General features: G+C 39.2%; 1 protein-coding gene across 18 annotated transcripts in view; it reads left to right on the forward strand.

Moving 5' to 3' along the window:
* phldb1a (pleckstrin homology-like domain, family B, member 1a) overlaps positions 1 to 18,295 on the forward strand; it is a 32,707-nt gene that overhangs the window by 13,048 nt on the left and 1,364 nt on the right. For 4 of the 18 annotated variants that reach the window (XM_078930482.1, XM_078930479.1, XM_078930488.1 and 1 more), the window contains 18 exons: positions 3,486 to 3,713; positions 3,813 to 3,944; positions 4,092 to 4,229; positions 4,631 to 4,759; positions 7,347 to 7,502; positions 7,605 to 7,715; positions 9,106 to 9,195; positions 9,285 to 9,413; positions 10,394 to 10,516; positions 10,653 to 10,806; positions 10,998 to 11,143; positions 11,315 to 11,434; positions 11,512 to 11,590; positions 11,792 to 11,936; positions 12,215 to 12,305; positions 13,610 to 13,756; positions 15,345 to 15,564; positions 18,124 to 18,209. In XM_078930482.1, coding sequence (XP_078786608.1) covers positions 3,486 to 3,713; positions 3,813 to 3,944; positions 4,092 to 4,229; positions 4,631 to 4,759; positions 7,347 to 7,502; positions 7,605 to 7,715; positions 9,106 to 9,195; positions 9,285 to 9,413; positions 10,394 to 10,516; positions 10,653 to 10,806; positions 10,998 to 11,143; positions 11,315 to 11,434; positions 11,512 to 11,590; positions 11,792 to 11,936; positions 12,215 to 12,305; positions 13,610 to 13,756; positions 15,345 to 15,564; positions 18,124 to 18,209 — 2,424 coding nt within the window. Of the gene's footprint in view, positions 1 to 3,485; positions 3,714 to 3,812; positions 3,945 to 4,091; positions 4,230 to 4,630; positions 4,760 to 7,346; positions 7,503 to 7,604; positions 7,716 to 9,105; positions 9,196 to 9,284; positions 9,414 to 10,393; positions 10,517 to 10,652; positions 10,812 to 10,997; positions 11,144 to 11,314; positions 11,435 to 11,511; positions 11,591 to 11,791; positions 11,937 to 12,214; positions 12,306 to 13,609; positions 13,757 to 15,344; positions 15,565 to 18,123; positions 18,210 to 18,295 lie in introns of all 18 variants that reach the window. The other 14 variants (XM_023962458.2, XM_078930480.1, XM_078930481.1 and 11 more) reach the window with 14 other exon arrangements.

Raw genomic sequence — 18,295 nt, forward strand, 5'->3', positions numbered from 1 at the left:
TCCCTCCTCTTCACTCGGGGCTCTCTCATGTTTATTCCCACACTAGACCACAGACTCCAAAATTGCCATCTATCTTCAGTCCATCCCTCACACTCTTTTCTCACTGCTGACCAACCTGCAACCCCCCCTCTTCACTCCACCCCATCCCACTGACAGCTGATGCAGCTGAAGAAGTGGGTGGTCACTGCTGTCCACTAATCCACAGATGGGATTCTGGAAACCATACTGTTGCTTCTTTTAATATGGATGATTCCAAGTTATGTCATTACAGTTTAATTATGTCCAAAGATTTTGACTCTCATATATCTGTGTGTTGGAAAATTCTAACTTGATAAACAATCTTTTATAGAAAAAACAGAAGCACTTTTTTATTTTTTTAACTTTTCTACTAATTTTCCAATCATCAGCTTTGTGGTCCAACAAGTTAAAGATCCAACTTGTTTTTAGCAAAAGAACATAAATGTCATAATATCAGTCTTCAAGATCCCTGCGGAAGAGGTGTTTTCTTTGAAGTGTTACATGAATTCATCAAGTTTGACTGGTTAGTTAATTCTCACCCGTATAGTCCTTCTAATGTTTCAGTCGGACAGAGGTCTGGACTGTGTCTATACTTTCAGTTTCTATCTCATTGCTGTTGTTGCAATATTCATGTGGTTACACAATCCCATTTCAAATACTTTTGACGCTCTTTGCTGTTGAAGGTATAACTGCTTCTACCTTTATCAAGGTCAGAACACTTGTCAAGAAGATTTGATGCAACTGACTGCAAGTTACCAGGTGAAATCCGATTTCAGTAAAAAGAAGTTACAGAGCATCAACTATTATATAAATTTCATTATGTTGTAAGGGTCAGGATAAGAGTTAACCAATTTTTGAGTCAATATTAGGTTGTGTCCAAATTCCTTCACTGCTTACTACATAGTGCATATATAGTGCGTTTGCGTTTTCATGGTGCTGTCCGGAAATACAGTGCCGAAGTAAATTCCCAGAAGTCTCTGTGAAAAGCCAGTGTGTATCGATGCTCACTAGATTGGCGAATATAGACTGCAATGCATTGCGTTTAGACGATTCTTGTGAAAAAAAATGATGTTGATGTGGTTTTTTTTGATAAACCATGTTTTCATCATTAGAACATAGTGGATTCATAAATAGTCTTCAGGGTGTTTTTATTAGTATTTTATAAGGTTTTTACTTCGTAAAATGGTGAGATCATATTTGTTGTTCAAAAAAAAGTAGTAAGCATGGGGACTGAATTACTTTTAAAATCCAGGAACTATAGCCCCGTTTTTTAGTAGTTAGGGAGTAGGGAGGCAATTCAGACAAAGCCTCAGTATCATTATTGTGAAAGTAAAAGAAAATCATCTATATAGCCTTTATTAAGCATTGAAAAAATAACAAAATAAAAACACCATGAAATTAACATAAAATTATATTAAACTACAATTTGAATAAGATAACATTTTCTCATTTGCCACACTTCCAAAGTCTTCTGTGCCCCCCTGTATAAAATGCTCCAGCTCTACCGTGGTGAAGGGTGTTTGGTGTGAGTAAGGGGGATGTGGGGTTAGATGAAGGCAGATGATTGAAAGAAAAGAAGAAGTGCAGTGGTGGCTGTAATTGGCTCTGCTGGAGTGAAACAACAACAGTTTATAAACTTGGGTTGGCTAAAAACAAGAAAAAAAGTTCAGGCAATGACAGACTTTTATGATGATGGATGCTAAAGCAATTACTCTGCAGTTTGTGGGAGGAAACAGGATGTCTTCCAAACCACTTCTGAGTCAAGTTAGGACTGAAGAGGTATTTTTTAGGTTCCACATAGATTTCTGTGCAGTGTCTTGGTGCAGACACAGTATAAGACAGAGATCTATATCCTGAAGCTCCAGAGCCCCCTGTGGCTCCTATGCCTCTCTGGTTAAAGAATAAATAAATAAATAAATAAATAAATAAAGAAATAAAATTTGTGATTTTAAATAGTAACTGTAAAGTAAAGTAAAGTAAAGTAAAGTAATGTAAGTAGTAAAGTAAATAAAGGTAAAGTAAACCAACTCAAACTTTATTGAAGAAGAGTAAGCATCACTCATCAAGGCTCCTGACTACAGTACCCATAATGCTCCAACAGTCCATCAATTGGTTCAGCTTTGTAGTTTATTTAAGTCACATTTAAGTTGTACTAAGACATTTTGACAGATTTTTGTGCTCCATGTACCACAGAAAATGAAGGCCCATATTTGCCTCTGATCAACACAACACAATCCTTATTTCTACAAAAGGATTTAGGAAAAAATCCCATTTCTTCCTGAAAGATGTTGGTTTGTAAAATGGAAAGAAAAGGTTTCTAAGGATTTTTGTTCATTGCATATTAAATGAATTATTTGCATCATCTAAGAAAGATTTCTGTATTTAAATCAATTTTGTGTTAAGCTCCTGCTTTGATCTGTTTAAATCAAGACACAAATCTCTGATATGCTTCACTGGAAAGAAAAATGTCTTAATTGAAAGCCAGTCAACTAATATTAATGTGTAATCTGCAAATAATATACTATGAACAGAATCTGAAGACTGTTAGCTTTAATCATTCAACATTTATGTCTTATAAATCACACATTTTAATTCAATACGACTGTATGTGTCTGTCCTAATGAAAACAATACTTTCTACAAGAAATGTTTTTTTTTTTTTTTAACCATTGCATGAGAGAGACATTACATTCTAGTGTTATGATGTCAAACTTTACACTATGGCAAATAAAATGGTACAAAACCCAGAAGGGACCTCACATTTCGTAGACCAGTCTTTCTTCAGGAACATGACCCATGTTAATAAGAAAAAGTAAAGATTCAAATGATAGATGATCTATCTGGTGCAGAGTAAAGCTAAGAGAACGTTTAGACAGAAAGCAGCCATTCAACTGTCTTTGGGTTTAATTGAAGGAAATGTGTGATCTCAGTCTTAGGTTTTTGACAATGTCAAATAGGGCTTTTGTTTCCATTCCAATGCTTAAGAACATGTTGGTGTCAGAGATTTCATTTCCTCACCCTGCAATGATCAGAATGTTTTAATGATCTTCACTGTTTGGTGCTCTGACATTTAATAGAATTAAAAGTGATAGGAATCAGAGTCAGACACTGGTAGCTCCTTTCTAAATAAACTGAAAATCCTAGAGCAACCATTGTATTCTCAAGGCCGTTTCTAAACGGTCTGTGGCTCTGCCTTTATGTAAAAACACACTTAGCTAAGTAAACACTGGCTTTTAGGGTTAATATGCAGCTTAAAAATGTTTTGTCAATAAAATAAAAATTTTTCCGTCTATCAGATTCTCTGAGTGTCTCTCACATGGATCGCCTCCTGAGAGGTGAACCTCTATTGCCGTCCCAACCCATTTAACTGCTCTCTAAATGGGACGGTGTCATTCAAAGACACTTGGAGCAAATCTTTACCTTTCTTTTTGGTTTTACCTTTTACATGTATGTTTTCTGTGACTTTAGGAGCGACAGAGACTGGAAACCATCCTGAACCTGTGCGCAGAGTATAATCAGGAGGACCGTTCTGCTGAGCTTGTGAGGACGGGGCTGCTGGAGGTTTTCAGAGGGGTCACCTCAGACGCAGCAGAAAGGACGTCTCATCAGGGAGAAGGGAGAGCCCAGAGGCTAAGAGACAATGATGAAGACCTGCAGAGAGAGGAGTCGAGCAGCACAGAGAGCACACATCAAGAGGTAAAGTTCAGATTATTAACCTATAATAAATAAAACATGTACAAAAAAGATGTTGTATTTGTAGTATTTTAAATTGTACATCCATAAATCTGCACTCAGCATGAAGACATGTTTACTGGGCAGGAGCAGGCCTACCTGGAGGAGGAGAGAAGCAAGATCCTGGCCAGGGTTGATGGTCTGAAGCACAAAGTCAGTGAGCTGGAGCAGCAGCTGCAAGAGACCAAACAGGAGGTCAACAGATACACAAACAAAGCTGTTGCTGGCCTCACACACAGGGGGGGAAAATTCACAATCCTAGATCTTCTTACTCTTGAAGTGTGCTGCCTTCAACAACTGCTGTTGTTGAATTGCAAACTGTGTGCTCCGATTTGTTTGCAGGTGGAGATGGAGCAAGCCCTGCTGCAGGCGGAGAGGTGGGCAGAGCAGGAGGAGGTGGAGGCTGAAAACCAAATCATTTCTCAGCTTGAGCTCAGACTTGGCCAGCTGAACAAGGCCGCCCAACAGGAGAAAGACAAGGCGAGTCTTAAACTTTTAATACATGCAGACACAGCAGTGTTCTGACGTCAGTTTAGCAGTTTAAAAAAATATTTTTGCTGTTACCATTGTGTTGGCACTTACACTTTATCACATAGCCCACCTTTCCCCTCTGAAATGAAACAACAGAAAAAACTACAGTTTTAATGTAATTTAAAAAGCTTTTTGGATAAAGTCAGATGTTTTTATCCTCTAACCTTTTAACTGCACTCCCTCACTAGCTCACACTCTAACCCCTTTATCCTCTAACTCTTAACTGTCATGATTGGGAGCTTCAGAACCTGATGGCATGGATTTTTTTTCTCTCCCTGCCGTGGTGTGTGTGTGTCTGAATGCGGGGACAATTCTGTTTGTGTGTGTGTGCTTTTTATATGTGTTTTTAGGGGAGGGCTAATGTGTCGGCTGAGCGGAGCCTCCTGGAAAAGCAGAGGAATGAGTACAATGAGCTGAAGAGGCAGTTTGATAAGTGCCCCTTGTCTGAAAGGGAACAGTTGCAGGAGCAGCTCAGCAGGGTCAGTGTTCTCACACAGCCCGCTGGCTGGCAACAGTGAGTTTTAATGTACCAAATACTGCAGCCCTGTATCATCTGCACAGACGCAGCAGTCCTGATTTACAGCTGCAGCAGAGTTGGCTTGTCGTATAATACCTGTCATCCTCACATTTACTACTGTAATAACATTTTTTATTGATCTTTCTATATAAAATTATTATAACATCCTATGACAAATAAAAAAAGTGCACAATATCTATAAAACACAGACATATTAAAAAATACATTTATACAATTACTTGCACAGCTTTACTTCAGGCAAAATAAAACTGTGGAAAGGCAGAATACTATACAAACAAATAAAAAATTATTTTGGCCTATTCACCAACTGGTGGATACTGCTGCTGCCAGTTGTCACTGAGCAAAACGTTTCCTTATTTAATCCATATTTAAATATTTGGTATTTGATGCCAGTAACATAATGTAGAGCAACAGACAGATCTGCTTATTTCTTCCTTTGTTGCATCATTTTTCCCTTTGCTGTGTTTAAAAAAACAATGATCTATGTGTTTTTGAAAGCATTTTTTCCCATTAGCGAACATTTAGGTTAGCACTCTCACCTCACAGCGAGAAGGTCCTGGTTCGAGTCCCTGCTGGGTCCTTCCTGTGTGGAGTTTGCATGTTTTCCCTGTGCATGTGTGAGATTTCTCCGAGCACAATGGCTTCCTCCCATGTTCCAAAAACACTCTTCCTCTGTGAATTGGGTGACCTTAAATTGTTCCTAGGTGTGAATGTTAATGTGTGTGGCCCTGTGATTGACCAGCAACCAATCAAGGTTAAACCCCACCTTCCCCCAACAGTTGCTGAAATAGGCTCCAGCAACCCTGTGATTCCAAAATGGATAAAGCAGGTTTGGGGAATGGAGATGGAATTTTTAGGGTCCAAACTGTTTTGGTTAGTGTTAAGGCCTGTTCACACCGGGACGAATTTCGCCGGCGATTTTCGCCGACGTTTAACGCCTCGTGACTAAACAAAGGGCACCAACGAGAGTGTGCACACCGACGCGAAAAAACGCCACGCGTTAAAGCGTCAAAAAAAAAAAACGCCTCGGGTTCGTTTTTTTTTTTCGACGCGTTGCGTCGAAATCTACTCGACCAATGAGAATGGCGCTTTTGCTCACGTGTCTGGAGCTTCTGAAGTTACAGTAAAACACAACTTGGGGGCGCTCAAACACAAAACTGCCTTGCTGAGCACACATACCAGCGAAGAAGATAGACGCCAAGTAGCGTCTACACTGCCGCGAAGCAATAATGACGGACATTCTAAAATATCCCCGAACCAAGCACCAGTTCGAGCTACTGGTGCTTGAAATATTCATGTTTTCTTTGTTTGATTCTGACAAGCGTGTAAATACTTGCTCTCTTCTTCTGAGTGAAAAGCGACTTTAAGAAGCGTAAAGTTGCGCAGCGCCACCTTGTGTACAGGAGTATTTCTGTTTTACATTAAGCGCCATCTAATGTCAGGGAATGAAATTGCATGTTCACTCCACTCATCGTCAGGGAAAATCGCCTGGGTGTGAACACAAAAAACGTGGCGAAAAACGCTGGCGAATAACGCCTGGCGAATATTCGTCCCGGTGTGTACGGGCCTTTAGAATGTTCTTTCAATGCTTTTAGGTTGAAGCAAATAAAAAAAAGGTAACCTCTTAATACATCTTGGTGTTCTGATGATCCTAGATGTATTTTTGACCTTACTTTAGGAGACCGTTGATTTTCTCTTTAGAACAGATGTGCTTCAGCTTTGTGAACAAAGTCAAGGTTCATAAAACTTTGGATTATTCAGACCACACGTTGGTGCTCGAAATGTCAGAACAGAAAACACTGATGTTTTTATTTATTTCTTTGGCATTTTGACATTTTTTCCAGTATATATTTTATACTTGATGCATCTCTGTAGATCTCAGACGTTTAAAAAAAAGATTCTGGCACTTTTATGAAATTGTTTTCCCCCTTTTGCAGTCCTTCAAAAAAATAAAATTCCTTTGAGATGACAAAGAAAAAAAAGATAATTTTGCCATCAAACAATGCTAATAATTAAGAACAGTTAAAAAGGTTAAATAAATTCAGACAATAAAGAGGGAAAACACATTTTTGTCTAAGTGAGTTGAATGTTGGTTGTATGTGTGGTTATATTACAGATGTGCAGCCGATTCCCGTTATGATACATTGCTTGTTTAACATTACTAAACTTTTTCAGTTTTTTTTCATCCCTGTCCCAGCTTCTCTCACATGTGTTGCTGGCATAAAATGTCAAATGTTTACATTTTGAGAATATTTTTTTGGTGCTACATGTTTCTAAAACAGCTGCAAAATTATTTTGTGATATTAGTGTGCAATTACGACTGGCAAGCTAAAGTTTTTCTGATGGCAGGGTTGTCTAAAAATGTACAATCTTTTGCAGTCAAACAAACACACAAAAAACCAACCTGTAAATATTTGGGTTCAAAAATATATGATTGGATGCTGTTTTTAGTTTTTGAGATTTACTAGTTGATCATAAATAAATCCTTTTAATGTATGAATAACTCACATATTTCTGTGCACAAGCAGAAAGCAGAAGCTATAGAGTCTGGCACCAAGCAGTTTGAGGAGCTGGAGTTCTGTCAGCTGGAGGAGGAGAGCAGGCTGGAGGAGAGGAAGGAGGCTCAGAGCTCACAGCTGCTCCGAGAGCAAACAGAGTTTCATTACAGTGTGGCCAACAGGAAGGTGGGGATAGATGCATGAAATGATACATGAGTGTCTGAACTTTTTTGTTACTTGTGTGTTAAGAAAAACACACAAAATAATAAAAGGACTGTTAATTCACAGGAGAAGGTGGCTGCTTTAGACGCTCAGGTGAGGCAACTGGGGTTACAGGCGTCTCAGGACTGTGAGAGGATGGTGAAAGAACGGACTGCAGCTCTACAGCAGCTGCAGAAGGTGAGCCCGTTCTCATTTGTACTTCTGTCACAAGATTTACCACACCAATTTTCCCTTGAAACTCAGACCTGTCAAATAATGAAGAAAAAATGTCAACACATTTAGTGAATGCATATAATTAGACCATTTTTTGGTCCCATTTGGTGTAACTTATTGTTTTGTAATTAAGGTTTTTGCGACCAAGGCCACATATATAAAACAAATTAACGTTCAAGACATTGATTAAAACTGCATTTATTGCCATACTTTATCAATCTCCCAAACATCATAGACACAGAGATTTAAACTACTCACTACTGTGACTGTTTATTAACAAATCCACTCGTTGGTAGCACTTCTGGTTCTTACTTCTGGTATGAAGCACGTGTATAAACAAAATACATTCTGTTTGTGCATTTTCCAAGCACCCACGTCCTGACTTGTTATATCTATGGACCATACTCTAACCACAGACCCAACACTTTAAATTCCAACTTGAGGCTGGTTTGAAAACAGAAGTAACTGCAGCCAGGACAGTTCAACAAATGACCACTAGGAGGCTTGTAACAGAAGCAATTCAGTCCCCGTTTACTCAAATGTATAAGTATCACTGTCAATGCCATTTATTGGGCCCCAGTTTGGCAGAATTAACTACTGTAGTAACATGACCCACAATGTGATGTCCACGCACGTGGATGCCAAGTAAGACATTAACCCTATATGAAGCTAAATATTGTCATTCATATTCAACATACATTTTTTCCTCAGACCAGGTTGTGGCTTTAATGACTGTAACCTTTGAATCGGCACCTGCAGAACAACCTTAATGGGGGTGTACCAATAACTGTTTAGCTTGTTTATTCAGCCTGTTTGCCCTTTTTCTCTGAGCTTTTTACTGCAGCAACTTCAGCGGCAACAAAAAACTTAGCAGTTAGTCCCTTTTGTTTAAAGCAGTCGGCTCGGCTCCTAAACTACTGACCTCGCTGAAGAAAACAAATAGGCTTAAAACAAAAGTAAAATTTCTGCCTTTTATTTTTGGTTTCACTTACATGCAGCATGTAAAATTAACACAAAAATCCTAAAGAAAGGAACTGTTGCAGTGTGCCACATTTTAGTGTAAAAAAATATTTTTGTGCACTTTTCCATTCTGGGAAAATTCTTGACTATCAAAGTTTTTGTCTAACAACCACATTCTGAATTCAGCCAGATAATATATGGGCTCTTGGAGCATGCATCTTTAATGAATAATTAGAAAAAAAACCTGCCAAATCAAAATATACTTTTCAACTTCCATAAAACCTTGAAAAATAATCTAAACTGTAAAAAAAATATTATTCCTGTTTTAATTTTTGACTGGAATCCAATATTTTAAAGTAAAACATTTTAATACCTTGCTGATTCTACCTTTCAGGAGCAGGACAGGTTATGTTCCCTGGAGAGGAGATACCAGGCTTTAACAGGAGAGGAGCAATTCCCAAAGGCCACCAGCAGTGTGAAGGAGGTGAGCAGACACACAGCGGTGGGGCGTCTGAACTGGAGAAGTAGTATTGCAACAGTGGATTGTTTTACTCAGGTGAACTTTCTGAACAGGAATCACTTCACATCAGCGAGACTGACCTTGTTAATGTGGACGGCCCTCTTCATAGCCCCTGTCCCTCTTCTGCCTCTTCCTCCTCTATCATTCCCTCCCCTGAACTCTGTCCTGTCAGGCTTCAAGAGGTAAATGTGAGGAAAATCAGGTCAGAAAGACAGCCTAACAAACTGTGAGCTTCCAGAGTGAGCTAAGCGGTATGCGTGTTAGGAAATATTGGCAGATTTAAACAAGCTGGGACGGAAAATGATTGTAAGGTGAGCGATTCTCTGCCTGTTATGTATATAAAATGTGCAGCTACTAGCATGCACCTGATAAAAAGGAAAATACTGACTCAAAGCAGTAAAAACACTCTTGTTTACAATTTGAGCTCTGTATTTGTGGTTTAAGAGAAAGCTGCAAAAGGACTGTAATGATTTCAACATGTAATCAAACAAAAAAATGACACTTTATAGCCATATATTCCTGGGATTAAAACAAATGCTTCTCCTTTTTTATGTTTGGAGGAGGAAATAGTAGAGTGGTAGCATCATGCTGTGGGGAGGGGGGGGGGGGGGGGGGAGTCATCTAACAGCATGACACAACAGGTCAAAAGTTCTGCAGGGATGCATCAGTGGCATTGGGAAACACTGAACAAACGTAAAGGCCTTCAGAAGGAGACCCGGCCTCCCTGAACACTGGGGTGACAACCCAAGATTCTTTGTAAAACATCTTGAGAAGTTTGTGGAGGGCATGTGAGCTAAATTCAACTATTTAACAGCAACTCTGACAAATATTCAAACTTTTTTTAAACTTGAAGAAAACTAATACAAATGTTTGCATCAGTCTGACACCACAAAGACATTCTGGCATTCCCAGCTGGCCTGAAACAGGGAACCTTTCCTCACCTTTACTACACGTGAAAAGCCTGCATAAGGAAAAATGACATTGGATTAAATAGGCTTGCAGATTACACATAATCAGGTGACATGTGGAAGGCAAACATGCTCAGATGAATTCACTTTAACATTTCTCCTCCTCTGAAGTCCAAATGAGCTGCAACACTTTGACTGACCTGAGAGCGGGTGTCTTCAGCCCTTCTGTCCCTGTGTTGTGGCTGTTGCTGCAGGAGTACCTGAGGCTGTCTGATGTATATAGGATGTATGGAAATGCTTCTATGCAGCCTCTCCCTTCTTCCCTCGCTGCTCTCCACTGCCTCTCCCTTTCTGCACCACCAGCTCTCCCGTGTGAGGTAGAACGCTTTCCTGCTCTGTCACACTCTGCTTCATTAACTAAGACTTCAAATGTGCCTGTATGCCCTGTCCTAATCTTTATCTTCTGCTCTCTCCTTGTTTATAAATGTGCCTTCAATGTATGTTTGTGTGAAGGAGTATATCACAGTCAGTCAATTAAGCCAGATATTTGGGATGCAGAGGGTCATCCCCTCATCTTCCTCCTCTACTCCATCATTCCAACTTGCTTCGTCTGAATCCTCGTTCTCCTCCCGCTCCGCTGCATACGGTCCTTCCTCCTTTCTTTCAACTCAGGTTTGTCTTAACCGTTTTAGCTAGATGCCAATTGCTCTATTTATTCTTTTAAGCGCTGCATTGAGTTTCGGAACCATTCTTTGATTTTTCCAGCTTAAAGAGCTTTTCCCTCATTATCCATGCAACTTGTTTTATGCTGATGCTCTGCTGTTTGCTTTCTTCTTTTGGCTTGATGCTTTTGATCACCTCAGAGCCAGGCTGAGCTGAGCAGGAATGTTATGACTCCCATTAATCTTGAGCGCTGGTATCAGGACATCATGGCTGCTGGAGAGCCTCAGTCATGTCCCCCTCCACTGCCCGCAAAGTCTTTTTCCACACGCAGACATGGGCAGGTAAATTCACTTACACTTTCGTGGTAGTTTGTTTAAGGGCGTCTCCAACTTGTTTGTTCTCCCAACATGTTGTCCCCAAATACCATCCTTGGTATTTTTTTTTTTATCTCACAACCTTTCCTGGTCCTAGAAAAATGTTGTTTTTTTTTTGTTTAATTTCTTTTATCACAGCTTTTGAAGTCTAAATCAGAAGGTGAGGTTGGACAGGGATCATCAGGCAGTCACGTGGCCGGCGCTGTTGTCATGTCACACTCCAGTAGTCTAATGAATGAAAGAAATTCCGCCACCAAGGTTGGTTTCATGCATCACAGCTTCAATTGCAGAAAAGTGTACAGCATAATAAATGTATATTTTTGCATCTTTCTTAGGGATTACAGCTGATGCTAAGAGAGACGTCTAACCCGTTAGACATGGACTCCCGGAGACAAATGGCTTCCCTATTTAAAGGTCCTCTGGGTCCGCTAGAATTATGTTGATTATTTTAAAGCCTAACAGTGGTGTGTTGGTATAAAACACGAAGTTTTCAAGTATAACCTTGCTATGGTATGATCAGTTTCCCTGACTGATCACTAACCTCCAGACAGCAATGACCTGACACTATCAGCAGAGGGTGATCTGTAACAACCGAACTCCGATCTCTCTGTGCAGATCCATCTCCTTCAGTTAATCACTCCATCCTGCATCATCAGCCGCCACCAAGTGGCAGCCAGGCGTACGACACTTTGAGCTTGGAGAGCTCAGACAGCTTGGAGACCAGCGTATCCACCGGCAACTCTGCCTGTACCCCAGAAAGGTGAGAGACTGGAAAACCAACTGTTTCCATGGGAACACTCCAGTCTGCCCCTTCTCCTAGAAAAAAAGGTCATTGTTCTTTGTTCCTGTGACATGTTTTGTTACATGTCCGCTCACATGACTACAGTGGCTGTTGCCATGCCAACCCGTTGAAGTTTGGAAGTTGTCATGTTTGTTGCTGTCCTGCTGTTTCCCCGTGTTTGGTTTTCCAGGCCTGTTTGTTTACCTTCCTCTCATTTTTATGGCTGTGATCCACGCACCTTCATTTGTCTGTTTCAGCGCCTGTGGGGCGGAGGCGCAGAGGATGGAGGAGATGGAGAAGTTACTGAAGGAGGCGCAGCAGGAGAAAGCCAGACTGATCGAGAACAGGGTGGGTCTCTGCTGCTGTTTAACGAGAGAGGCCACGGCCTCACCTCAGGGAACTGCAGTGGCCTTTCACTTTGTCCTCTTTAACACAAAAATGGCCACTTTCTAGACAAAAAAAAAAATCCGGAATCAGAGCTGATAGTGTTAATCATTTAGCAAAATAACCAACATCACTAAAATTCTATAATCTCTTTAAATTGAAACCTTTGTCTTTCCCGGTTAACACAGAATTGATTTTAAATGGGTAGCACTTATCCTACTTTTTTTTTTTACCTTATATTTATGTTGTTTTTAGTAGTGAAAAAATATGTGTATATTATTAAAGCCATAAACTATTTACAAAATTACTTTGTGGCACTGAACAAACACAAAAACACCTATTTTCAAACAATCCTCATCAAATATTAAACTTCAGGGGAAAAACTTTACTGTTTAATTTGAATCGTAAAAAATCAGAAAAATCCAAAACACCATTTTCACGCACTATAGTGTCCAAGTTCCTCAGTGATTGCCGGTGAATGAAAAGCTATTAAGTAAGTAAGGGTATTATTCAGTCAAATGTATTAAAAAAGATGATTGAGTGCTGAGTGGGAACACATTTTTAAAAAGGATTTAAACATCTAGTAGTCAGTAACTTTTTTTGTTTAAAAAAAAAATCAAATTTAAGTGCAATTTACTTAAAATATCCTCGTTTTGACCATTGTACTTTTAAGTAGACTCCAGAATGTTTTTTGAAGGTTGATTACTTAAACCAATTAAGTACCCATAGCTTAAAAATATTAAATTTAGCAAATGCTGCATTGAATTAGACATAAAAAATAATTTTCGTTAACATCAAAAACATGTAAATTAAATTAAGTAACTATTTTAAGTACAGTCAACTTATCAGTGTAACTTTGTTGCATAAATATCGTGTTTTTTCCCCTGATCATATAAAAAAACTCTTTAAAAAAAAAATCAAAGTAAACAGTAAGCCTAAGGTGAATGGAAGATGTAAAAACACTTTGTTTATATCTGTAACATTTCTTCATGTTGAGGAAAAAAGCAGACCTGTGAGTAAGTCTGTGAAAGCTGCAAAGGATCACTTTGCATCAGCAAAGCTCACCCTTCCACACACAGACTAAAGGGATATATTTTACAAAACCCTGGATTGGGACTTGAATTCTCATGCGAGTCTTCTCACAATCATTTGCTTTGTATTGCAATATTTGCCTACCATTAACATATTTCTCTCTTTTCGCCCGCTTCCACTCTTTATTTTTCCTCTCCCTCCATCTGTTCCTTCTTCTCACGTCCCGATGCTCCCAGGAGAGGGAGGTGCAGTCTCGGCGGCAGATGTTGGAGGAGGAGAGGAGGAGGCGTGAGGAGGCAGAGAGGAGGCTTCAGGACGAGGCGGCCCACAGGCAGAGGCTGGTGGAGGAGGAGGTGAAGATGAGAGAGAAACACTTCTCTCAGGTCAGTGGAACAGAAGGAGGAGATGAGAGAGGAGGGGGGGCAAGGAGGGGAGGGGACATTTTGAGGGGGGAGGATGAGAAGACTAAAGGGTGGGTGTAAAAGATCAAAGAAAGGAGAGAAGGTAAGTGAAAACAAGGGAGTGGGGAGGACAAAAGAGGATAACCAGAAGAAAAAAAGCCAGGGCACACTTATTTATAGTTTAAAGAAAGGCCTGACGTGTCTTCAACTGGAGACTCGTGGACGGCGAAGAGTCGCTGCTCTTTGTAATTAAATTAACGTCAAACATAAGAGCTTAAAAGATGATCAGCAGCTGAGATTTTGATTATTTGCCAATCAGAAACCAACAAAGTTAGGCAGCAAACCCCCAGGAACTGCCGGAGTCCACACAAGAGCTTTAAGTAGCATCATTGAAGGACTCACAGTGGGTTTCCTTCTTGCGTGGAGTCATGACGAAACGAATGCCACTCTACAGGCAACATCGCACAATAAGTGCCAGTAGATTTTGTTCAGCAAAAACACAAGTTTGTGTTTTACTTTTTTTTCTGAATGAAGCATCTTATGTGTGTGTTTTTCCTGAACATTGTCCTGTAGAAGTTCAGGAAGTGAATGTTTAAGCAGATAAGACCCACAGATAGAAAACTGTGTTAAAGCATTCAATCACAAGGCCAGTACAGAGATTTAAATACTTAGATTTTTCATTTATCCATCTTCAGAACCTGCTGAATCCCTTTTCTGGGTCATGGGGTCACTAGAGCCAACCAAGCTAACGTTGGGAGAAGGTTGCTAGTCTGTTGCAGGGCCACACACTCCTACAGCATTCACATGCCCACTTGGGGCAAATTAAACGAAGAAGCATGTTTTGCAGCAGTGGGAAGAAGCCAGAGTGTCCGGAGAAAACCCCAAACATGCACAGAACATGCACATTCCACACAAAAATGTCCCAACTTGGCTTCAAACCAGGACCTTCCTGCTGTGAGACAAGAGTGCTAACCACTACACCACCATGCAGTCCATCCTTAGAGTTTCCTCAAGTAAAAGATGATTTTCTAAATTTGTCAGGTCAAGATCGTTTTGATCAGAAACACATTCATGTGGAGAGGCAGAACTCTAAACTTATTAGCAAAGAATCAACAGAAAACTAACAAATAAAATAATTTGATACCTGCATTTATTTATTTATTTGGAAACCCATTAGCTTCCACACAGTAGTTGCTAGTCTTCCTGGGGTCCATACACAGAAAAAAAAAAACATTTTACCAATTTCACAAAAACCAAAAAGGATTTCACAAAATTCACGGACTAATTCATCATATTTACCTTAAAAGCTTCACATGTTAAAATAAGTTTCAACGATTTCATTTTTGTACCAGCATATCAAAAACACATACAACATATCAACAACACATACATTTCATAACAGCAAATCATGCAACTCGTTAGTTGTTGTAAGTAGTCATTAGTAGTCAGTAAGTAACATGCTTGCTGACATTGTAAAAAAATCCCAATCTGATTATTCTACGGCATGATAACATGTGATCATGACAGTGAGCATTAATCTAAATTCATTCCAATGGGTGCTACTACACAGGCTCGTCCAATGACTCGCTATCTTCCAAACCGGAAGGAGGAGTTTGACCTCCGAGCCCATGTGGAGTCCTGCGGCCACAGCCTGGACACCTGCCCCTTCGTCATCCTCACAGAGAAAATGTGCAAAGGTCATTTGGTGAAGATGGGCGGCAAAATCAAGTCCTGGAAGAAACGTTGGTTTGTTTTCGACCGTCTCAAGAGGAACTTCTGCTATTACGTCGGTGAGGAATTCCACTTTTTTATTCTCCTAAAATAAAGTTTTTGGAAGCGCAGACATCCTGCCTAAAAATTGCACAACTAATTTAAAAATTATTGAGTAGTTTCCCACAAGTTTTTGCCTTTATGCCTTTTTTCTTAGCACACCCTGCTGTGGTCATGTAAACTGACAGAGAATTTTCCATCCAGTTCAGTTTTGGTTGTAGAGCTCGTCTACATTTATGTTAACATCAAGCACTAAAGAAATTCAAAAACTGGATTATGTCAGTCTTTAGTTTATTCTAAGTTACCACAAATGTCGTCTGTTCCTTTACATCATTAGAAAAAACAATAAATGTGTGTAAAACATCTGTAAAAGTAGAAATGTTGTCTGTATGAAAACAAAGTACCAAAAATAAACATCAAGAGTAATCGTGGACAACTGAATGATACTTGTGAACTCAAGAAGGAAGACGTGACTGAAAAAAGTAACAATAGATGATCTCTGACAAGTCCTTTTGTAATGTCCCTCAGCCTTCTCTTTTGCCTTAGAGGCCTAGAATTTCTAGCTTTTGATGAACACTTCTCACACATGAATGATTAAACAAATGACTTCGAAATAACCTTTCCTGTTTCCGCATGGAGAATCCAGTTTTGCTTGTTCTTGTTCTGTTTCAGCCTCTGGCCTTTTATTCTTTTTTTAAGAAAAGCATCACGATGAAAGTGATCTAAGTAGCAAATGTCCTGAAGAAAAGCTTCTTACCCAGAGTCAGACCTCACTTTCCATCAGACCTTATTATTTTTATTCAAAGTTTTTGTTTTATATTTCTGTCAAGCGAGCTTTAATTCATCTGTGAGAAATATCAGTCAAAGTGGAGCTCTGTGCTGCAGTTTGTTCCATCCAAACTCAAACTGGATCTATTCACAAGCATGTTTTTAAAACACTATTGTACCATCAAGTTTGGAATTGAATCGAAGCATGTTTTCGCTATCAACGCCCCTGTTCTTTTTGCTCCTCTCTGCACTCATTCGTCTAGCCTTTTCACCCCCTCACTCCCAACGAAGATGATGGTGATGACGGTGATGAAATAAGATGCAATGCTTTCTGTAGATGTGTTTTTCTTGGGGAGGAGGCTAGCTTCTGGCTTGTTCGTGACTAATAAAACGAAACTCACTTTTAAAAAACATTTATCTCATTACTAAGCAGATTTGACTTTTGAAGACGAGAAGGCAAGAAAAAGCAGGGGACACATTTTCAAAAGATTGTTCTTAATTGTTGGCGGATGTTTGTTTTTCTACCGGGTGCACCACAGTGCGCGGAAAAGACAATGTTTATTTGAACAAGACCAGGATTCAGAAAGTTTTACAGCTGATCTTCTCTGAAGAAATGTCTTAAAGTCTGCTTCAAAACTTTACACGCCAACAGTTCAGCCCCAAACTACAAAAACTCATCCGATGTGCTTTGTCGTCGAGTTTCACCAAAACACTCAGTCCAAACTCCTCAGAGTGGAGTGACTGTGAAGTTATGTCCTGTGGACAGGGAACAGAAGAGATGGGACCAAAAAAACATTCTGACCAGCTTTCAGCATGTTTTGAACATGATGATCAAATGTGATTTTCAAATGTGCAGAGTCTGTGTTGAGATTTGCACATTTTCAGCCTCGCCAGGAGCTACAGAAGAGCAACAAAAGTGCAAACAATACTGGAAAAAATGAAAAACAACTGTAAAAAAACAAGTCATGAATAGAGGACAAGGAAGACTTCAGGCATGTCTGGAAAAAGACTTGGTCTCTTAATTAACTTTTACTCACAGAACACTCTTCTTCATACCTTTTCATGGACATGAGTAGTGGAGAGAAAAGGCTTCATCGTTTTCCCCTGTCTTTCTGTTTGTGTCCTCTTTATCTAATATTAAAATCCCTTTTCCTTAATTTTAAATAACTGGAAACAAGAACACTACTCCTAAAGTTATCTAAATCAAAATTGTGATTCACTCAAATTGTTTCTATTTTGACAAGTGAAGAGATGAAAGATTAATTGTTGTTTTTGGCTTCAAATGCTAGTTTAGACATTAGTAAAAAAAAAAAGAAATCCCAAAACAAAGCAAGAACCTGTAATTTTTTACATTAAAAAGATATGTGAAAAAAGGAACGATATTTAATTTTCATTAAAAAATCACAAAGAAAAAAAAGTCACATTTTGATTATTATAAAGGCAGTTTTCTGAAGAAATCAATTTCCATATCAATAATGTACGTAGTTTATGTTCAAACGTTTATTGTACTTTATTCACCTAGTAGGACTTTAAATGAAGTATTAGGGTACATAAAACTGTCACCAAAAAATAATAAATTACAAAAAAAATGTCTAGTAATAAAAACGTGTGTTACAATATATTCATATATATATATTAGAATTTTTTGAAACAGTTTTACTACAAGTTCTGTGAGAGGCTTTTTTGTGTTTTACTGTGATCCTTCTCATCACAGGCTGCATCTGCTGGTGTCTGGGCTGGCAAAGGTCTTGCATCAGTCCGACAGGATGTAATGTTGGTTCATATATTTATTTTCTTTTTTCTCTTCTCAGACAAGCATGAGACCAAACTGAAAGGACTCATTTACTTCCAGGCGATTGAAGAAGTCTACTACGATCACCTCCGCAGTGCGACCAAGGTAAACACCTTTTCTTCTTTTCGAAGAAGACTTTATTGAGCATTTTCAGATATCGTCACGCAGAATTTACGTATTTCCAAAATAGT

The sequence above is a fragment of the Oryzias latipes genome, chromosome 14 (assembly GCF_053564925.1).
Source record: "Oryzias latipes strain Hd-rR chromosome 14, Olatipes_Hd-rR_3.1".
NCBI classification, from domain to species: Eukaryota; Metazoa; Chordata; class Actinopteri; order Beloniformes; family Adrianichthyidae; genus Oryzias; species Oryzias latipes.